The following is a 19,523-nucleotide window of genomic DNA, read 5'->3' on the forward strand; positions in this document are numbered from 1 at the left end:
AATATGTGTATACATCCACCATGAGGAAATTTCCTTTTATAAGATCTGTAAACTCCTCCTCCTCCACTCATCAGTGGGAAGTGAATTACATTTTTACATTCTTTCCAGCAGTCTGTAGATCGACAGAATAGAGGAAAAGAAGTAGGGAAGGAGAAGAGTGTGTGTTTGACAGGTCTGACTGTGACTGATTGGTTCATACATCATAACCATCTGTCTTTTCCCTCACTGTGTGTGGCTGTCCACTTGTCATTTTCCAGCCGCTCCCTGTCTGCCTTCCTTTTTTCACACTCTCGCTCGCTGTCCCTCCCTCACTGTCTGTGCCCATCCCTCTCTCTCTCTCTCTCTCTCTCTCTCTCTCTCTCTCTCTATCTCTCTCTCTCTCTCTCTCTCTCTCTCTCTCTCTCTCTCTCTCTCTCTCCCTCTCCCTCTCCCTCTCCCTCTCTCATATTTACTCTTTTTCTCTCAGACTAGTCACGACACAATGCCGCGTCCCATTATATCACAAATATTTAGTAGTGCCTTTTTCTCGCCCGCTTCATTCGTTTTTTTCTCATTATTCATCCAGAAATTCAATTTTCTCCAGTGTGACTTTGTTTCTGTGTGTACGTGTGTGTCTGTCTGTGTGTGTCGGGTGGGTGTGACCTGTCCACTCTATATTTAGCTGCTGTGCCACTTTCTCCAGTCCCACGACACTGCAGAGCACAAGGAAGTGATGCCTTTGTGTGGTTAAACGTACCTTTTGTATTTGGTAAAGGACAAGATCCACCCGAATCCACTTCAGCACTATTAAATGAGCTCAACTGAAGGTTTGCCACGGTATTCATCATCAGACTAGTTATAGAAAATATGTTATGTTGAGACATTTCCAGATAAAATGTCAAACTCTTGGTTAATCTGCAAAAGTAGGGAAAAGGGGTTTGGAAGCAGGGAAGGGTCTTTCTTGAGAAGAGTGTGTGTCTGTACTTGTACAGATATCTTTGTGAGGATCATTTTTGGGAAAGTCTGGACATTTTGGCCGGTCAACACTTGTAATGGGATGTCCTCACTAAAATAGATGTACAAGGTTGTGTTTTCTGTGTTCTTCGGGGGGGATTACAGAGGGTCAGACCTTAATCCAGTGGCCGTTCAATTTTACTATACAGTAGCAAATTCACACAGAGCCACAAAGTGCTCACTGTGTGCGCTCCCTTCCCACGCACGCACACACAGACACACACACACACACACGCACACTGTGTTGCTGGTTGTCATCTTGTCAAGATTAGATTTTTCATTGACCTTTGCTTATCCTCCTGCTCACTGGCAGCCAACCAATCACACAATGAGTTTGGGGGCAACTTCAAAGATAGTCCTTTGTTCAGAGGATGAACCACTCCATGGTTAAAATATGCTGACTTATCCATTTGTGTGGTCTGCATCTTGGAATTCACCATCAACATCTACAGTGGACATTTAATTTGACACAGCAACACTGCTTAAAATGTTGAGTACTGCTAAACATTACATTACAGTATACTTTTATACATTATAATGGTGAACGTACAGTTTCTTTAGTATATTGATCTGCGGGCAGTTTTAGGTTGTAATTTCAAAATTCTTCTTTTCAAATCAGTTTCTTATTAGAAGGCATCGAGATCAAATGATGGACAGTGTGTGGGATTATATTTTCTCCCAACGCAGGTTGGAACAGACAGCTGCTACAAATATAGCTCTGGCCATGGCAACCACAGCATCAGGAATCAGTTATGTTTTGTTCTTTCAGGGCACATGATTGGAAACTAAAGCAAAAGACAAGTCAGTTTCTACCTTCTATGCAACTATTAATGGACTATTAATATAGTTTTATAGAAGTGAGTGACTATAACATGTCAAACTTAGTACCCATCACAAATTCTTAAAGCCCAGGAATAGTTTTGAGAACCATTCGAATTTTAGCCACAAAAATTGAACATGTTCTTTCTCGGCTCTCATTCTATCCTTCCAACTAGCTTAATGCAAATAGATTTAGTGCTTTTTGCATAATCCTGCTGAGGGATACTCAAACAAAGAAAGCAACAAAACAGAAAAAAAGGTGATAACATAACCTCCTTGGTGGAGAAGATAATGAACTAATTATTAGTTGCAGCCTAAATTAACACTCCTGCTATTTCCACAAAGAGTGCAATGTAGTCTATGCACGGTTCCCAGAAATCAAGTTAGAGGAAGAGCTCTCTTACTGCATCAACCTCATGTCATGCATCATCTGTACAGGAGCACAGTGGGAAATGTAGTTGATCATGGTAATTTGTTTTTGGCACCCTGAGGGATGTCAGGAGAAAATTGAGAGGAGGAGAGAAAAGTAAAAATAGAGACAAGTCCTGATTCTCATCAATCTCCTCCGGTGGCGGAAAAAGAATAAGCGGCTCATTAGCGTGCACTCGTAAATACGGCGACGTGCTGAGAACAGAGACTTGAGTACAATTCACTATTCGAGTGCCCAACAGGGCTGTGTGTCTTTGTTCAGGTTTGCATCACAACAGTAGAACAGGCAGAGAGACAGAGATGTTACCCCTCCTACTTACAGTGTACTTATTGTACTATTATGTAATGCATGCTGAAAATGTGTGTGCATAAATATGTGTGTGTGTTCAGACACTGTAGATGTGCTCTAGTCGAAGACAGAAATTAGATAACATGTCTTTTCTCTGACAATCCTGGGCCAACAATCTCTCTGATCACTATTCCTTGACCCCGGGGGAAAACGTCATGAGGTCAAGGAAAGATGTGAGGAAGAATCTGTTAGGATTTAGGAAAGGTGTGTATAATAATAATTATAATAATAACAAAATAGGACTGAAATGTTAAAATACCATGATATTACGAGGATCATTAGTAGTTAGTTGAGCCATTACATATTTTTTTGTTGAAATAATGAACAGAGCAATGAGCCATAATGAACAAAATCCAGAGATAGGTCCATAGCGTTTCCTGCCATTGTGCTTTTGAACCTTTAATACATATGTTAAGTGGAGATTGTAATTACTTTTATGTGTATCTAGTGTGGATGATGATATTGTGAACTATGAGTTCAATATGCTTGTTGTTCATAATGACTCTTGACTGGACAGATGTGAAAAAGAAGAAATCGGGAGCTCAGCTGATCCTGTGAGTCTTTACATCAGTTCTGGATCGTGGATAAAACGTATATATTTACGTGGAGCTGCACAGTTGCAACTACGATGTTGAGTCACCTTTTCCTTTTCTTTAATATGGGTCCAGTGTTTCCTTTGCCAGAGGAGATAAAATAGGATGCATTGAAGCTCCTTTCCTTATCATTTAGAGAATTTAAACAGCTTTTAGTATGGTGGCTGTGTGTTTGTGATGTACATTGACCTGGGATGTCTCAGAGAGACGATCACCTCATTCTGACTTGTGTAAATCATGTTAGGAGTTTTGCTCTTGCACTTGGGCTGCAGATGAAAAACAGAGTGAGAATCAGTGGGACGCAGGACGAACAGAACAAAAATAACAGGAGACACTTGGGTGATATGACTTGTCTGGGTCATCAGTCACACAAAGCAGTCCTCTGCTGTGTCTGAAGGACAAAGTCTGGGCCCATTCTGTCCACCTGTGTGAGCGTCTCTCTCAGTGTCAGGCCCTGTGTGTTTATGTGTGTTTTGAAGCTGAGGTGTGGGTCTAACCACTTTAGGGAATCGTGTGTCTATATTTAGGAGTTTTTAGAACAGGTTATTGAATATCTCTTGACAGCCATCCATTCACCTCTGACAGAATATTAACAACACAACATGGGGTAACTTTCACACAATCACACCCCTGAGATCCAGACTGACATTTAAAGGGTAATGGTTTATAGCTCAGGTTAGTATGTGTGTGTGTGTGTTTTTTTGCTCTAATTCTCATGCTATTTATCACTTATTATTCCATTAATTCCATGAAATGAAATATATAAACACATGAGTCCTTGTATGTCATGCCAGGGTTTTTTTTTCCCGGGAAGGAACTACAGTTATTAGAAATCCACTGTTGAGTGAATGTTAAAGCTTTTATGAAGCAGCTGAAGGTTCAGACACTGTGTGTGATTCATCAGTAAATACTTGCAAGTAGAACTAGTGGACATTTATTAACAGGGAAAATGTCATTAGTAGTCGAAGGCAAACACAGTTGAAGTGGGTAACTATATTTGTATTCATTTTTCTAAGCTGACAGCTTGATGGCCTCCTCCATTAGCGCCATTTATAAAATCCTGTGACTACTGTACAGGAGGTCGAGGGAAATATTGAAAGTGAGATGTCTCAATTTCTCAAATGAGAACAGTCAGTTGAAAATGGCCAGAATTTATAAAGTTACAATTAAATATATTATTTAGCATAATTAGGTTAATATTTTTTGTTCTGTAGTCTGCAATGTCTGCTTGTCAGTGTGTCAATTGATTACCATTATGTTCATTTGTGGTTCCAAGAAGTCGTATCGCATGTTAGAAGCGTCATCAACTCGCTCTTTACTCATTATAGTCTAAAAAAGGCTACAAAAGCCTTCAATTAAACTTGTTGAAATTTGAGCACGCTAACATGCTTAACTAAGATGGTTAGCATTGTAGACATTTTACCTGCTTAACATCAGTATGTTGATACTGTCATTCCCATCATGAGTCCATGCTGATGCTTGCATTTAGCTTAAAGTCCCTATTGTACCTCAACACATCCTCACAGAGTTGCTGTGGACTGTAGCGTGGCTGTAGACTCTAAATCTTGTTAACGTTCACTTTTGATAATCCTCATAAATACAGCGGTTTTCCCTCCTCAACACTTGTAAATGTGAAAATCCACCAGCTTTTCACCGTGTGAAAATCCTCTTAATATGTTCTGTATTTTATGGAGTTCAGCTTTGACTCCAGTTAATGGGAACTGAAGTGACCTATGGTGTGTAACGTTGCTTTACCCCATTTCACCTCGGTTCCAGCAGGAGTTACAGCAGCTTGTTTCCTCCGAACTCCCCCGAATTTGGCCCCACTTTGTCTCCTCATTACTGTTTCTCCGACCACAGCCTCTGTGCGTCCTCCTTCAGTGTATACACAGTATGTATCTGTGAGTGTGTGTGAGACTTTCCTCATGATGCAAGCAATCTGAAATGAGTCTCATTCCCCTGTATTTAAAAGCTGCAGATCTCTAGATTAGGAGTGGACAAAATCTGCTCTGTCTCAAATAATCTGCTCTCAAGATAGAAAGTCATGGCTGATGAACTGTGAGAGAACAAGGGACACACTGTTTTTCTATTCTTCGTTGTCTCAATTTCCACTTCCCTTTCTTTTCTCTCTCCAGGTTTCAGGAGAAATGAGGAGATGAGGGCAATGGAGGTGCTTCCCATCCTCAAAGAAAAAGTTGCCTTTTTGTCAGGTGAGTGTGTGTGTGTGCACGTGCAGGTATACGTGTGTATGTTTGTGATCATGGTAAACAAGAATAGTTCCTTTACATACACAGCTCTCAACTGTGCAGATGTGCAGTTTCTTTCAGGCAAACAAACACATACATGGACAGTTCAGAAGTATAAACAAGCTGTGCAAAAAAAACTACCAAAACTCATGGGGTCACACTGAGACCCAGGCACTTAACCCTGGACCCTCCTTCACACTCGCACACATTACACATTAGACACACCGTGACGCATGCACACACTCACACACAGACATCCATTGTTTAGTCAATATCAGCAGGACTATATAATAGAGAGCTACAGCTGCCTGTGTCTTTTCTCCCTCAAAGGGAAGCTCAGCAATGGCTCACAACCACTTACACACACACACACACACACACACACACACACACACACACACACACACACACACACACACAAACACACACTTGAGTCGTGCCAGGGAAAACTCACAGGAGGCAGAGCTGCAGATATGGACTGCCAAGAACATCTAGCAGGATTATTTGTACAACACACAAAAACATTATTCAGCTCATGTATGTGTGAGTGAGTGAGAGAGAGAGTATTATCATATGTGCATGCAGAATCATTGGAAACACCTTCATACAGTGCAGCGCTGGGCTCAGTATCAAATGGAATTGCAAAGTGAAATGGGTTTTATTAAGTGTGTGTGCGTGCGCCCTGTGTGTTCAATGCACACTCTTCTTTGGTCCCCTTGTGTGTGCAGCAAAGGTCACAGGCAGAAACAAAACGATGAGGACGATGACTCAGACAAACAGACAGAAATTGAGAGGGGGAGACGCACTGGGGAGTTGCCTTGGTGATGACTTACTGTCAGCTACTGCATCCCATATTAGTCAGTGGTGGAGTAATTGGCTTTGAAATAAAGGAGGGTGGGAGGAAGAGGAGGGGCAGCTAGTGAAAAAGAGGGTAAATGAGCTTAGCCTATTATACCAGATCCAGCCCCTTACTAAATCGGCTATGTTCGCCCTCACTCGTGTCTGCCTGTATGCCACGTGAGCGTTTGGTTTTCTCCATTGAGCAGCCGGGTTGAGCCTCCGGGCGCACAGCAACCCAACTTAACTCACTAATTTGTGGGCCGAGCACAGTCAGCCTGTGTTTACAAGTTCCCACGTGAGTGATGCAGCTTTCTGCGTCTGCAACTGGTCAGGGACTATGAACAAAATATTGTTATCATAGTACCAGATATTCATAATTCAGTCTCAAGACGATATACTGCCAACAGTAAACGTTACCCAACTACCAATTAAAATGACAAAATACTATTTAAAAGACTGGATTCAGGCTAGGAGGCTGTTCACGGCTGAAGTATTATAAATGTGCAAAATAGAAAATGCTCGCAGTACAGGGTTAGGACACACAGAAACCATTAATCCAGCTTGCATGTGTTTCGATTAAAGCAAATCATTTTTATAAATTGCTTAAATTTATCACTTTTAGCTACGTAAGCAACATCTCAGGATGGTGATTTTCCGAAGCTTTTGGGTGTAGATGCAAGGGATAAATTTACCGACCCTGGTAAATGTCTGCCCTTCATACAGTGCCATTAGTAGCTTAAGGTTTTTACTTATCGAGTCAACTGTCTCAACATTTACCTGAAGGACTGGTACAGCATTTTGTACAGATGTTTATGGTTCTCAGATGATGTATTCCACTGGCCCCGACTTTCCCAGTGCCATCATGAATCTAACATTTGCTTTTTGGTCATGTGGGGAAATTTCTCATCAAATTTGGTGCAGTCATTCACGGTCACTGAAGGATAAATTGGTTATCCTCTGTCTTTTCATTTTGCCCCCTCATCAGGTTAAAATTTCCAATGACATTAAAAACTAAATTCCAACACACTTTGTTTTAGTGATAATCAACAAATCGTATCATGTTACACACTACAAATTAAATGCTCAAAATATCTGCAAAACATCAGCATGTTAGCAATGTGACTGTGCGCATGTTGTCATGGTAACATTAGCAGCCAGCCGAAAGCTTTGTTGTATCTGAGTACGACCTCACAGAGGCAGGAGCATAGAAACTTGTTTGCTAAAAGTATCTTGTAGAGATTTGTTTACTTCCTGTTCTGACATTCACAAAGATCAAATATTTTTTTTATTTTGATTCCAGGCTATGATCCTTTAAGCGAAAACATTTTAATTGCTAGAAGGGCACTCAAAGAGTCAGTAATAAGACAGTCCCCTTGAAACCTCATTTAAATTCACTAGATCCTGATTTGTTGCACACACAGATAAATATCAGTCACCTTAACAGGCCTGAAACCATCAAATATTCTTTTAGAATAATGTTGAAAAAAATTCCTGGATCTTTCCCCCGATCCAAAGCCACGTCCTTTTTTGTAATCTTACTAACTAACAGACGAAAACATAATCTCCTTGGTGGTAGTAATAATATCAGGATACGGTGTATTGTTGTTTCTTTGGATTGAAGCATTCCTTTTTTTTAGAGGATTCTATTTTCTATTCTAGAGTGTCTGCTTTGTAATATTAGACTTCATACCATTCAGTTTGGATGTTCATTTGAGCAAATTGTAAATCAATTCAATTATACATCTGTTGCCAAGGCTGTTTCTATTTAGCAGGCTCAGCATCTCACATTTATCCAGCCGAACACTCATTTAATGGATTGGCCAACTTGTTAGATTTATGCTGATCCAGTGAAGCAAATACAAACACTCAAGGTAATGTCGTAATAGCTTTTTGACATTTGCTTTTCAATAGAACACTGTATGAAACTGTTGCGTGTTTGTGTGTGTGTGTGTCGCCTCAGGTGGCAGAGACAGACGCGGTGGTCCAGTGTTAACGTTTCCATCACGCAGCAACCATGACAGAATACGAACGGACGACCTGAGGAGACTGATCGCCTACCTCGCTGGCATCCCCAGGTAACACATCTTGTTCTGTAATCTGTGTGCGAGTGCAAAATGTGTATGTGTTTCTTGTTTTTGTTTATTTTCATCAAGAGGACGATAAGCAATGTCTTTGATTCCAAGAGAACACCCGGGGCAAGTGGACGGGGCCCTGTATGCAAACACGTGAGAGAGCTGAGATGAGCATGGGAGGGGCCGGAGAGGAGTGGGGAGAGAAATAATTCAAGAAGAGTTAGCTTGCTGCAGCTTCCTCGCTGCCAAAAATCCATTTTAGAGACATCGTGAGATGCTGAGACAGAGAGGGAAAGCCTGAGCAAAGAGAGGGATGTCTAACCGAAAGCAAATGAAGAGCGGGAAGGAGGTATCAACAGAGGGAGGCAGTGAGGAGAGAGAGAGTGTAGAGGAGGAGGAGGAGGAGGGGGGATTAAAGGGACAGCGACGGAGAGCGCATGTGTGAGGAGGTGTGTGCGAGCGAGCTAATGTGTGTGTGTGGAAGCAAAACAAAGTGTCGCAGTAGCTGGAGCAGTGCAGCAGCAGCAGCAGCAGCAGTTAGTGTGGTCGAGTAGCTCCTCACCTCGCAGGTAAAAGCTCTCTCCTCTCCTCGGCTCACTACTTCAATCCAGCTTCACCTCTTCCCTCCAGCCATCTTAATCCATCCATCTTCTCTCCGTCTGCTCTCATCTCCCTTTAGGTCTTTCATCACATTATGTCTGCTCAGTTTAAAATGGGAGAAAAGCTCGTTTTTTTTACTCGTTTATGTCCTGCAGGAGTTTAAAAGCTCACAGTCATCGTGGCACGTTTTGCATATTTGAATCTGTTTTAACGTTGTGGATTTGGGTGACTGAAGAGGTTCTATTTTGGGAAACATCTGCACACTGCTGCACACTGACTTTCTACTGACATGCTGTTACAGAGAGAGAAAGGGTTGGAAAAGGATGAAGGTATTTAAAGATTCACTAATAGAAGGATGCTAAAATATATTATATAGTTGTCTAAATATATGATTGCATGAGTGTTAGGGATGTGTCTAATGTATAAAAATACTAGAAGTTAAAAAACAAAACAATCCAGGGTTGTGAATAAGTGAACTAGTTTTGGTGGGAAACATATAAGGAGACATTTGAAAGATGGTTCCAATCTAACAGCAAAATCATTAAAACAATTTATATATTTTTTAGATTCAATAAAAATCATCTGCGTGTTTTAGTGTGAGGTGTGTGGATGTAGTTGTGTATGTAAAGTTATAATCAGAGAACAACAGGCAATGAGGTTGCTGATGCACCAATGTGCTGATTTGTGTTGTTATGTTTCTGTGCACAATTGTGCGTCGTTGGTCGCAGGTGTCTGTGTGGGTGTGTGAGTGTGTGTGGAAGCGTGGGCGGCTGTGTGTGCTGCGTAGGCTTCTCACAGTATACAGTAGAAAATGCGTCATCTCACTGTTTTGATTCTCTCTCCTTTTCTCCCTCTATTTTCCTTTCCATCTCTATCGCCATCTCTATCTCTTCTCTCCTTGCCTCTCTCTTTCCCTCCATCATCCCACTCTCATCCTTTCCCACGCCTGTCATCTGTCTCTCCTCTCTCTCTCTCTCTCTGGATTATACTCTCTCCAATCTCTTCTCTGCCCCTCCCTCCTTCCCTCACGCCTCCCTCCCTCCTCTTCTCTTCTCTTTAATTCCTCCCACTCTCGCTGACCTCGATCCCTATCCATTCCCAGCGAGGAGGTGTGTAAACATGGCTTCACGGTCATCGTTGATATGCGTGGCTCCAAGTGGGACAGCATCAAGCCTCTGCTGAAGATCCTGCAGGAGTCGTTTCCGTCCTGCATCCACGTCGCCCTCATCATCAAACCAGACAACTTCTGGCAGAAGCAGAGGACCAATTTCGGCAGCTCCAAGTTCGAATTCGAGGTGAGATTGGGAGCTCGTTTATGTTTCTCTCTAGTGCATGCATTACAGTTTCAAATTGTTTAAATGTTGCAGTTAACAGGTGACCCGTACCAAAAGGAAATAAGCAAAACGCGTATTTTTATAGATTGGATCAACTTGTGACTTTTATCTGTACTTGTATCAACACTCAGAACTAGGTAATACAATAATATCAGGCATCACCAAACCAATTTGTAGTAAAATGGTTGTGGAACCTCTCAGTTCATTTTCAATGGTCACAGACCAGAATGCCTCTAGACACAATTGGATAGACCTCCAACCAATCAGAACAACAGAAACAGTCGTTCTTGTATTTGTTTTACAGAAAATATAGAGTCCAATCTGTTAAATACTGTTGCAGCTCCACGTCACTGCCAGCCATCTTGGTTGTTATTGAAAATACTTCAACAGGGCTGCTCTGTCAGGGATTGTGTCAAACTCCATTTCAGATAAACCATCGTTCCGACCCGTTTCAGGACAGTTAGAAATTGGTCTGAATGAGAGCGGGGCCAGAACCCTCTGTGAAAGGGAATGAGAAAGAGTTACAATATCAGACTAGAGGAGAGTTGAAGTTAACAATTGAGGCTTGACAGTAAAAGCTGCTCTAGGTCAGATTGATTGTAATAATACATTTTAAAGGCACATAGATTTAGAAACATGAAGTGTCACAGTTTTATATTTGGCATTTCCCTTTAATTTGCCTTCAGCTGGGTGCTCTACCCCCTGAGCTGCTCATTGTCAGCACATTTCATTATTTTCCTCTCCGTGCCGCTTTGGCTGCGCACATCACCAGCCAGCTGTCTACCAGAGGAGGGGATTCATCACATGTGACCCAAAAACGGCACATAACAGATCATGAGGACACGTGTCTCTGATGTCAAGTGTTAGAACACATTTTCACAGCTAATTAATAATGTATTCAGATGGCTTATTTATATGTTCTGGTTCATAGTTAAAAACTGGCGTCAAAATGTGCTAATTTAAAAAAAACAACAACACTGCATGTGTTGACCTGTGTGCGTTTTCTGCTATTGAAGAATCCTTCGTCTGATTCTAAGACTGTTTAGTAAACTCCTCCTAATGAGGGCTTGACATCTATTTCCCACCATCCTGTTTGATCTGTCATCAAAGAACCTGGCTTATTATGATAATGATCAGCTTGGGTTTGTATAAGCATTTTGTGCTGCGAGTGTGTGTCTCTGTACAAAATGCGCCTGGATTTCTGTACAATATGTTTCTGCTAGGTTCCCTTTCGGCTCTGACTATAGCTATGTGAGTGCAAGCACTGGTGTGGAAATTGTCCTGATTGCTCACATGTCCACACATACAAAAATAGGTCCGCTGTGGCCTGATGACACCATATTGATTGTTTGATAGAAAGAAAAGCCAGATGCAACGGGGGCAGGCCACAATTAGCAGCCCTGCCGTGCCTCGTGGACATTGATTGGATGCACTGTACGTGCATTTGTATGCGTGTCTTCCTTCATGTATCACCATCTGACCTCATATGTATATGTTCCCTGTACATTTATGTAGATTTTCAAAGGTTGTATGATGAGAAAGGTTTTCATTTTTTGTTATTGGAGTAAATTTGATATAGGACTGTTTCTAGGACTGTACTTGCAGGGAATCCGTGCAGAATTTCCCCTCCCTTCTCGTTCAATTGAGACGGAAAGAAGGGAAGCAGAGATCTGTCTGCAACCTCAATTTTGATATTTGATAAATTGTGTGGTTCTGTGGGTGAAAAACTCCACCCATGCAGCATTAACAATTTATCTTTCTCTCAGCACAGTACCAATCAATTAACTTGAACATCATTGGTGAACAACGGGGTATCAGTGTTTTCCCCTGGCAAGAGCCTCTACGCTTCTTTAACCCAAGGATAACAGTGTGTCTCTGCATTGTTTGGCCTACACAAAGCTACCCAGCTATCGTTCCGTCTCCATCCATCTCTGGCCATGTGTGTGGGGGTGTTGTGCGGAGGTGGCTTAGCAGAAACACAGAGGCACTGAAACCAAACAGGGAGGCATTTCCTCACTGTTTCTCTGATGATGATATTGTAATAAGCAGTTGTTGTGCACAGAATCTGTGTTGCTAGTTTTTGAAACCAGGGGTTTTTCATGTCTGATCTAAATAACAAGGGCAATGTCAGTAAGGAAACAAAGTGGCAGGGAAGGAGGAGAGATTACGAGACTTCTGCACTCAACTGACTGAAATTAGCTTCAAGCTTCCATCACTTTCACTCTTTAATATTTTGCCTCCATCCTTTCTTCCCTCAGACCACCATGGTGTCACTAGAGGGCCTCACAAAAGTCGTGGACCCCTCCCAGCTGACGGCGGACTTCGATGGCGGTCTGGACTACAACCACGAAGAGTGGATAGAGGTCAGATAGTTCTTCCATGTTGTCAGTCAAGTTGTACTCCAGGCGGATCTTTAAATCTATCCTGTAATCCCCAATGACATTCAACTCAGAAGAACCATAGTCAATAAGTAGAGAACTAGAGAACAAATGTATTACTCTTGCAGTAGTCAGTAATATTTAAGATACCATTAAATATTGGTTTACGTGCCTTTTCTCTTATTTGATGCTTGTGTTCGTTCAGGTGCGTGTGGCGTTTGAGGAGTTCTCGGGTCACGCCACACAGATGCTGGCCCGACTAGAGGAGATGCAGGAAACTGTGTCAAGGAAAGATTTCCCCGTAGACCTGGATGGAGCCAGAAGGATGATAGAAGAGCACGCCACACTGAAGAAGAAAGTCATAAAAGCCCCGATAGAGGAACTGGACACTGAGGGTCAGAGGTAAGGACACAGATTTTCTTTATCGAGGTTTGACTTACTTCAGCCAACTTGCAAATGTTTTCTTATTGGCTTGGTTGTATGATTATTCTTCTTTCTCTTAAGCTTATGTTGCTATGTCCATCATGAATTGAATTAGTCACAGAGCAGTTTGAGGAAAGCAGAACACATAAAATGCATTGTATAAAATCTTAAATTACAAAAAAATAGTTAAAATAAAAAGGGTGCAAAGAGACTTGTGTTAATAGCAGTGACCAATGAGAGTCCCTACACATTACATTGTAAATTATTTCAGAAAATGCTATATGTAGCACAAACAAAGTGCTTCATCACTCCGTCAGGTTTTAAACCACATTATCTTGTTTTATCTGAAGATAACAAGCATTTATGAAAGAGAGCACAAACATCTAATCCCTGTAAATGCAACTTTATGAATGGATTCATTATATTTTGCTTCATCTAAGTTGAAATCGATCGGTGCTGTCAAATCAACGCATTCCTCATGCAACATATTTCACCACCCCGTCCAGGTTACTGCAGCGCATCCAGAGCAGCGAGTCTTTCTCCAACCGCAACGGGAGCAGCGGCGGCAGCAGCGGCAGCAGCAGTGGGAGCAGCGGGGTGTGCAACGCCGACACCCAGGGCCTGGTGCCGCGGATCACCCAACTGCTGGACAAGCTGCACTCCACCCGGCAGCACCTCCACCAGGCCTGGCACGTCCGCAAGCTGCAGCTGGACCAGTGCTTTCAGCTCCGCCTCTTCGAACAGGACGCAGAGAAGGTCGGTGGATGGTTGTCGGGATCAGGGCTGTTGTTCAGTGCGAGCAGTGATGTAGCGGTAATCTATAATCACAGTTTGTGATCACTGTGGGGAAGGCCACTGCCAATAGAAACTAACTTAATTACACCCACAGAGAAGCATTGATTTCTGCTCTGTATATGAATTCATGTCAGTATTTTGACCCTTTAAATGGTGGCTTAAACTTAAATTCATAATTAAAACAGGAGGAGAGAACTTAATACTTTCACCCTCCTGCACCTCCTCAGGTGGAGGAGAGTGTATAAAGGAACGCACCCCCCTACACCGCCCCCTCCCAAGACCACTCATGTGATGACAGCTGCAGCAAAGAGAAGAGAGAGAAATTCAGATATCCATGTTTGAAAGAGTAGAATAAAATAGCAGATTGCAGCACCAGAGAGAGAGAGCTACGGTCTTGGATACACTGCAGTAGTAGGAGCTTGTTGCTAGGACACCACAGGCCACGAGTTGTTCAGTAGGAGAGCCTGAGAGGATACTCCTAATAGAGGCAGTCCATTTCTCTGTATTCTGGCCTGAAAAGATGACAACTATGAGCACACTGCAGCATTACACAGAAACACTCGTATGTATACACACTGCTAAGTGCCAGCTGTTTGTTTTCACCTGCTCTAGCAGTGATCTGTGAAAGTTAATAGTGCTCCCCTTACCTTGTGTGTGTATGTTTTCTTCTGGTTGGCTAACCTTTTATTTGGTTGTGTGTGTATGTGTGTCTGTTCTGTCATCCCCGTGCCTCAGATGTTTGACTGGATCATGCACAACAAGGGTTTGTTCCTGGCAGGCTACACCGAGATTGGCAACAACCACCCCCACGCCGTTGAGCTCCAAACCCAGCACAACCACTTTGCTATGAACTGCATGGTAAGACATGCACGCACACTCATGCACACACTGATCTGCAGCAATGTTTATTAAACGCACGCTATGCACTCTCTAATCATATAGTTAATGCACTTAGTGTCAACATTTAGTTCTGTGTTTCAGTGTTTGTTTGGAGGTGCTTCTGCTTGTGTGCACTTAGCACAGCACAACCAGGCATTAAGTAATTATATTCTTTATCCACAGTCCAACTTACATAACCATTATGGAACTGTTGAGGCAAGGAATCCTTCTAGCCACTAGTGTCTCTGTCAGCAGATGAGAAACGATGGCGTTAGCCCGATAGTCCCTCACCTCATCCCTTCTACTCACGGCACTCAGTTCAATCCTTTTCACGGGTTTTCTTTTTCTAAATCTGATGTTTTGGAATTCAGTCCCGCCCACTGACTGGTGCCTAAATCATCCACAACCCTCAGTTAAACTTTCCCCCTTTCTATGTCCCATTTTGTAGAACGTGTACGTGAATATCAACCGCATCATGTCAGTGGGTAACCGGCTGCTGGAGTCAGGTCACTACGCCTCGCAGCAGATTAAACAGATCTCAGGTCAGCTGGAACAGGAGTGGAAGGCGTTCGCCGCCGCACTGGATGAACGCAGCACGCTGCTGGAGATGTCTGCGAGCTTCCATCAGAAATGTGACCAGGTGAGTTCAACACAAATTTGCTGTTCACATATATTCATTATCGATTTATCAATGAATTAACAACTTATTAAGCAGACAAAATGTTGTATCATGTCCATCACAATTTGTCCAGAGCCCAAATTGACATTTTTTTTAAATCGTTTGTTTTGCTTGAATAAAATAGTAAAGGAGTGAGATTTGGTTTATTAACATACAATATAAGAAAAAGAAGTGCAGAAAATCTCACTAGAGAAGCTGGAAGAGATAATTGGAAGGGGAAGTCAATTATGAGTTAATGATACAAGTAATTACATTTGATGTTATGAAAGCAACATCTATTTATTAACGATAATAAAATCCTCAAGAAATCTGATTCCGCTCACAATTTCTTCCACAGGGCTTCAGAAACATTCAGACTTTATTATAGACTATATTCTGTTTACTTTAAGAACAATTAAACTAATCTGAAGCTAATTCCAGACATGCACTTAACACCAGATAATCTCCAGACATTCTCTGAAGGGGCTAGGGTTAGCCCCCAGCCCCCTAGTAAAATCTCTGTTTAATATCTGAATGAGCAGATATATAGCATGAGATCCTCCAGAGGATTCACCGCAAGCAAATGGATGTGTTGATGCCGCTTCTACAGGGACAGATGCAAAACACCGATAGACACCGATAAAGGTTTTCAGGTCTGAAAACGGCTTGAGATATGAAGGCGTCATCCTCTCCATTGTTGTCTATATATCATAAATCTATTGATTAAGAGTGTTTTAACTGCTCTGAAATATCAGGTTTTTACTAATTCACCAAAACCAATTGACACTTTGATAATTGAGAAGGCTGATGCCACAATATCAATGTTCTCTTCCTACACTTGGACAGAAAGTGGATCAGTCCCGATTAGTGGAAACTGGATTTGTTCAAACTTGCAGGGATGCACCTTACGAACCAGTTGAGGTTCTCAGCCTCACTTTTGTAAAAGACAAACATGGACATATATGCACTCGCTTTCTGGGTTGATTTTTTTTTTATTTGGCATCATTAAATCTTCAAAAGCCCAACATATGCATTACATTAACATATATTTGCATACACATAACACAATGTAAGTGAAGCATTTGTTATCTTTGCTCATTAGTGGGGCCACTATAGAATGATTCATGGCCTAAAAAAGCACACAAACAGAATCCCGACTGGGAAACATGGGTGGTATGACTTTTCCGACCTGGAATATTGCTGTCATCAAATCCGCCTTCTGTGTTTATGAACTGAAATAGGAACAGCTTTTTTCCCCGGAGGTTTCACCCCAACTTCCCCCCCCCCCCCCACACACACTCACGCACACAGAGAAGCTCCATCTTAAAACCCCTTTGTCTTGTTCCAGTTATCACGGGAGAGATGTTTCAAAAGGCAATAATGAGATTGAGATCACTTGATTATTTTATTTCCCTCCCTTCAGGGGTTACAGAATGTTCCAGGATGTCACCACAGGCCGAGGAAAACACATTCAGCCAGAGATAATTCGTCTGAAAGAGTCTTCAGAGAGCTTGTAACCATGCACAAAGAAATTCCTGCATTTTTTAAGCCCAGTAATAGTAACAGAAATGCTCTTCAGGCAATTTGTAAGCGTGCTGTGGTACGTCTCACTAACATGTGACTGCTGGTATCATCACAAGGATGTAAACAGCGCCACTGTCTCATGCTGTGTCTCAGGTGAAATGCTTAATGTCTGAGTGGCAGTGTGAGTAAATGTAAGTGCGTTTCTTGCCCCGCAGTACATGAGTAACGTGGACTCGTGGTGTAAGGCGTGCGGCGAGGTGGATTTGCCCTCCGAGCTGCAAGACCTCGAAGACGCCATTCACCATCACCAAGGCCTGTATGAACACATCACTGCTGCTTATTCTGAGGTAACGTCAACCTTGACACTTATGTCAATAGAAAGTCACCATGTGTCCATTGTGTAGGGATGGTATCTGTTGTAACTTCTCTTTGTTGGTGGAGATATGAATGTTACTTTTTGAGTCTTAAAAATCACTTAATGTAGCATCATGTCAAATTCTGCACAGTATAACCAAATATTGTTTAAAATAAAAAAAACATTGACAGTGTTACTTTACAGTGCAAGAGATAAACCTTTTTTTATTTCACAATTATTCCTCATTTGGTTTTTTCAATTCTCTTTTTACTCACTTAGTCTCTGAACATTAAATCATGGGGCGTGTTCCAATGCATTCATCCCTTCAGTTTGCTGGCTGCTTGTATTTGGATGTTTATGTTTGCAGGTCAAATCAAATACCTGCTTATACCCACCTGCCCCTGTGTGTTTGTGTAGTGGCTGTGAGTAAACAATGCAATCACTTTTCTAACCTCAGGTGAGCCAAGATGGCAAAGCTCTGTTGGACAAACTGCAGCGACCTTTGACCCCAGGCAGTGCTGATTCTCTGACTGCCTCGGCAAACTACTCAAAAGCGGTGCACCACGTCTTGGACATCATCCACGAGGTTCTTCACCACCAGAGACAGCTGGAAAACATCTGGCAGCACCGCAAAGTGCGGCTGCACCAACGTCTGCAGCTCTGCGTCTTTCAACAGGACGTCCAGCAGGTACACACACACCCACATACACATATATATATATATCCACTATATATACACTGTAAACATGTTTTTGTTTATAAACATACAGATGTTTGTTCAAACACGTGGTATTTCCAGGACCAAATTGATGCCAGGGCTTTTCAGTATAATATGAGAGGGTTAGACAGTAATTTGAAAATAGCAGGGTATCTTACTGGCTAGAGGGATTGTACGCCTAATAGAGGGTTTGATTCCAGCAGCAGCAGCCGTGTTTTCTATCAAAATGTCCTTGAGCAAGTAGCTGGAACCTTTCGTCCTCACACATCATGTCCTCTGTGGAAAGGAATATTGGATAAAAGGCTGAAATGTAAATGTTCTCTGCAGAAAAACCCTGTCGAAAAACAAGAATAATGAGAATGCCATAATCAAATGGATCGAAATGATAATGTGACAGATCCATAACGTCCAAAAATTCTGGGCTTTACTGAATATGTTGGCATGGCAACTGTTGCTATGGCAACGGAATTGGGTCATATGTCCATGCAGATGTCTTTTAACAGTGTCAAGGACATAGAGCAGGGAGAGTAGCACGAGAAGGAAAGCTCATCGCTACGCTTCGTATTATACCTGTCATTGTTTCAGTCATTACTTCTCTCTTACACATTGTTAATTATCATCAGCACTTGACTGAACTACCACCTTACAGCGCCCCCCTGTGGTGGACTGTTTTTAATCGTCTGTTTAACTTTGTTTTGGCGTGCGTGCACAGGTGCTGGACTGGATAGAAAACCATGGCGAGGCCTTTCTCAGCAAACACACAGGTGTGGGAAAATCCCTGCACCGAGCCCGAGCGTTACAGAAACGACATGAAGACTTCGAGGAAGTGGCACAGGTAGCTGAGTTCCGTTTCTCCTTCTGTCATTCTCTGTCAGCATCCAGCCGATTTGTCACTGCTGTAGCAATGGCAGGTAGTTTCCAGAATTGTATAATCACAACCTCAGGAAAACAACAGTACAATCTACAGTCTGTACCCATTTCATCAATTCTCTTAATCGCTGAGTAATGTTTTTACGCAAAACTTGTAAAAATGTCCATGGACAATTGAAAAAGTGTTTCATTAGCAGTAAAATGCAGCAGTACAATTGATTGATCTATCATCTTTGCTTAAGTTTCATAATTTTGACAATGATAAATAGACACTTCTTTTAAAGTTCACATGGCTGTGTCAGTTCACTGACTTTATGATTCACTTTTTATGCTGCTGTTAAAGTTTTAGTAGAAAATATTGAACTATACTTTTAAACTAAAGCCCCTACAGCTAACCTCATGGCTTTTTCATTTTAGACTTACATTTTTCATTTTAGACTTACACTAAGGCGTAACTGCTGTATTAGTTAAAACGTTTAGGTATTTGGCCTAAAAAGATCAGTCAGCTAAAACAATTTGAGAGTTACTTGTTAAGGCATAACATGTATTGTCAATAGTTCAAAATAGTTCAAATTAGCTCCACCACAGCTACAACAGTAAATTGCTATTTATTTTCCATGTTGTATTTTCAATGCAGGACGTAAAATA

General features: G+C 41.9%; 1 protein-coding gene across 1 annotated transcript in view; it reads left to right on the forward strand.

The window, feature by feature from the left end:
- LOC133025708 (triple functional domain protein) overlaps positions 1–19,523 on the forward strand; it is a 78,094-nt gene that overhangs the window by 25,940 nt on the left and 32,631 nt on the right. The window contains exons 3-13 of the mRNA XM_061092439.1: positions 5,319–5,393; positions 8,230–8,344; positions 10,044–10,236; positions 12,534–12,638; positions 12,859–13,055; positions 13,583–13,832; positions 14,607–14,729; positions 15,199–15,390; positions 17,148–17,279; positions 17,745–17,975; positions 18,718–18,840. Of these exons, the coding sequence (XP_060948422.1) occupies positions 5,319–5,393; positions 8,230–8,344; positions 10,044–10,236; positions 12,534–12,638; positions 12,859–13,055; positions 13,583–13,832; positions 14,607–14,729; positions 15,199–15,390; positions 17,148–17,279; positions 17,745–17,975; positions 18,718–18,840 (1,736 nt within the window). The remainder of the gene's footprint in view (positions 1–5,318; positions 5,394–8,229; positions 8,345–10,043; positions 10,237–12,533; positions 12,639–12,858; positions 13,056–13,582; positions 13,833–14,606; positions 14,730–15,198; positions 15,391–17,147; positions 17,280–17,744; positions 17,976–18,717; positions 18,841–19,523) is intronic.

This window comes from Limanda limanda, chromosome 19 (assembly GCF_963576545.1).
Source record: "Limanda limanda chromosome 19, fLimLim1.1, whole genome shotgun sequence".
Taxonomy (NCBI): Eukaryota; Metazoa; Chordata; class Actinopteri; order Pleuronectiformes; family Pleuronectidae; genus Limanda; species Limanda limanda.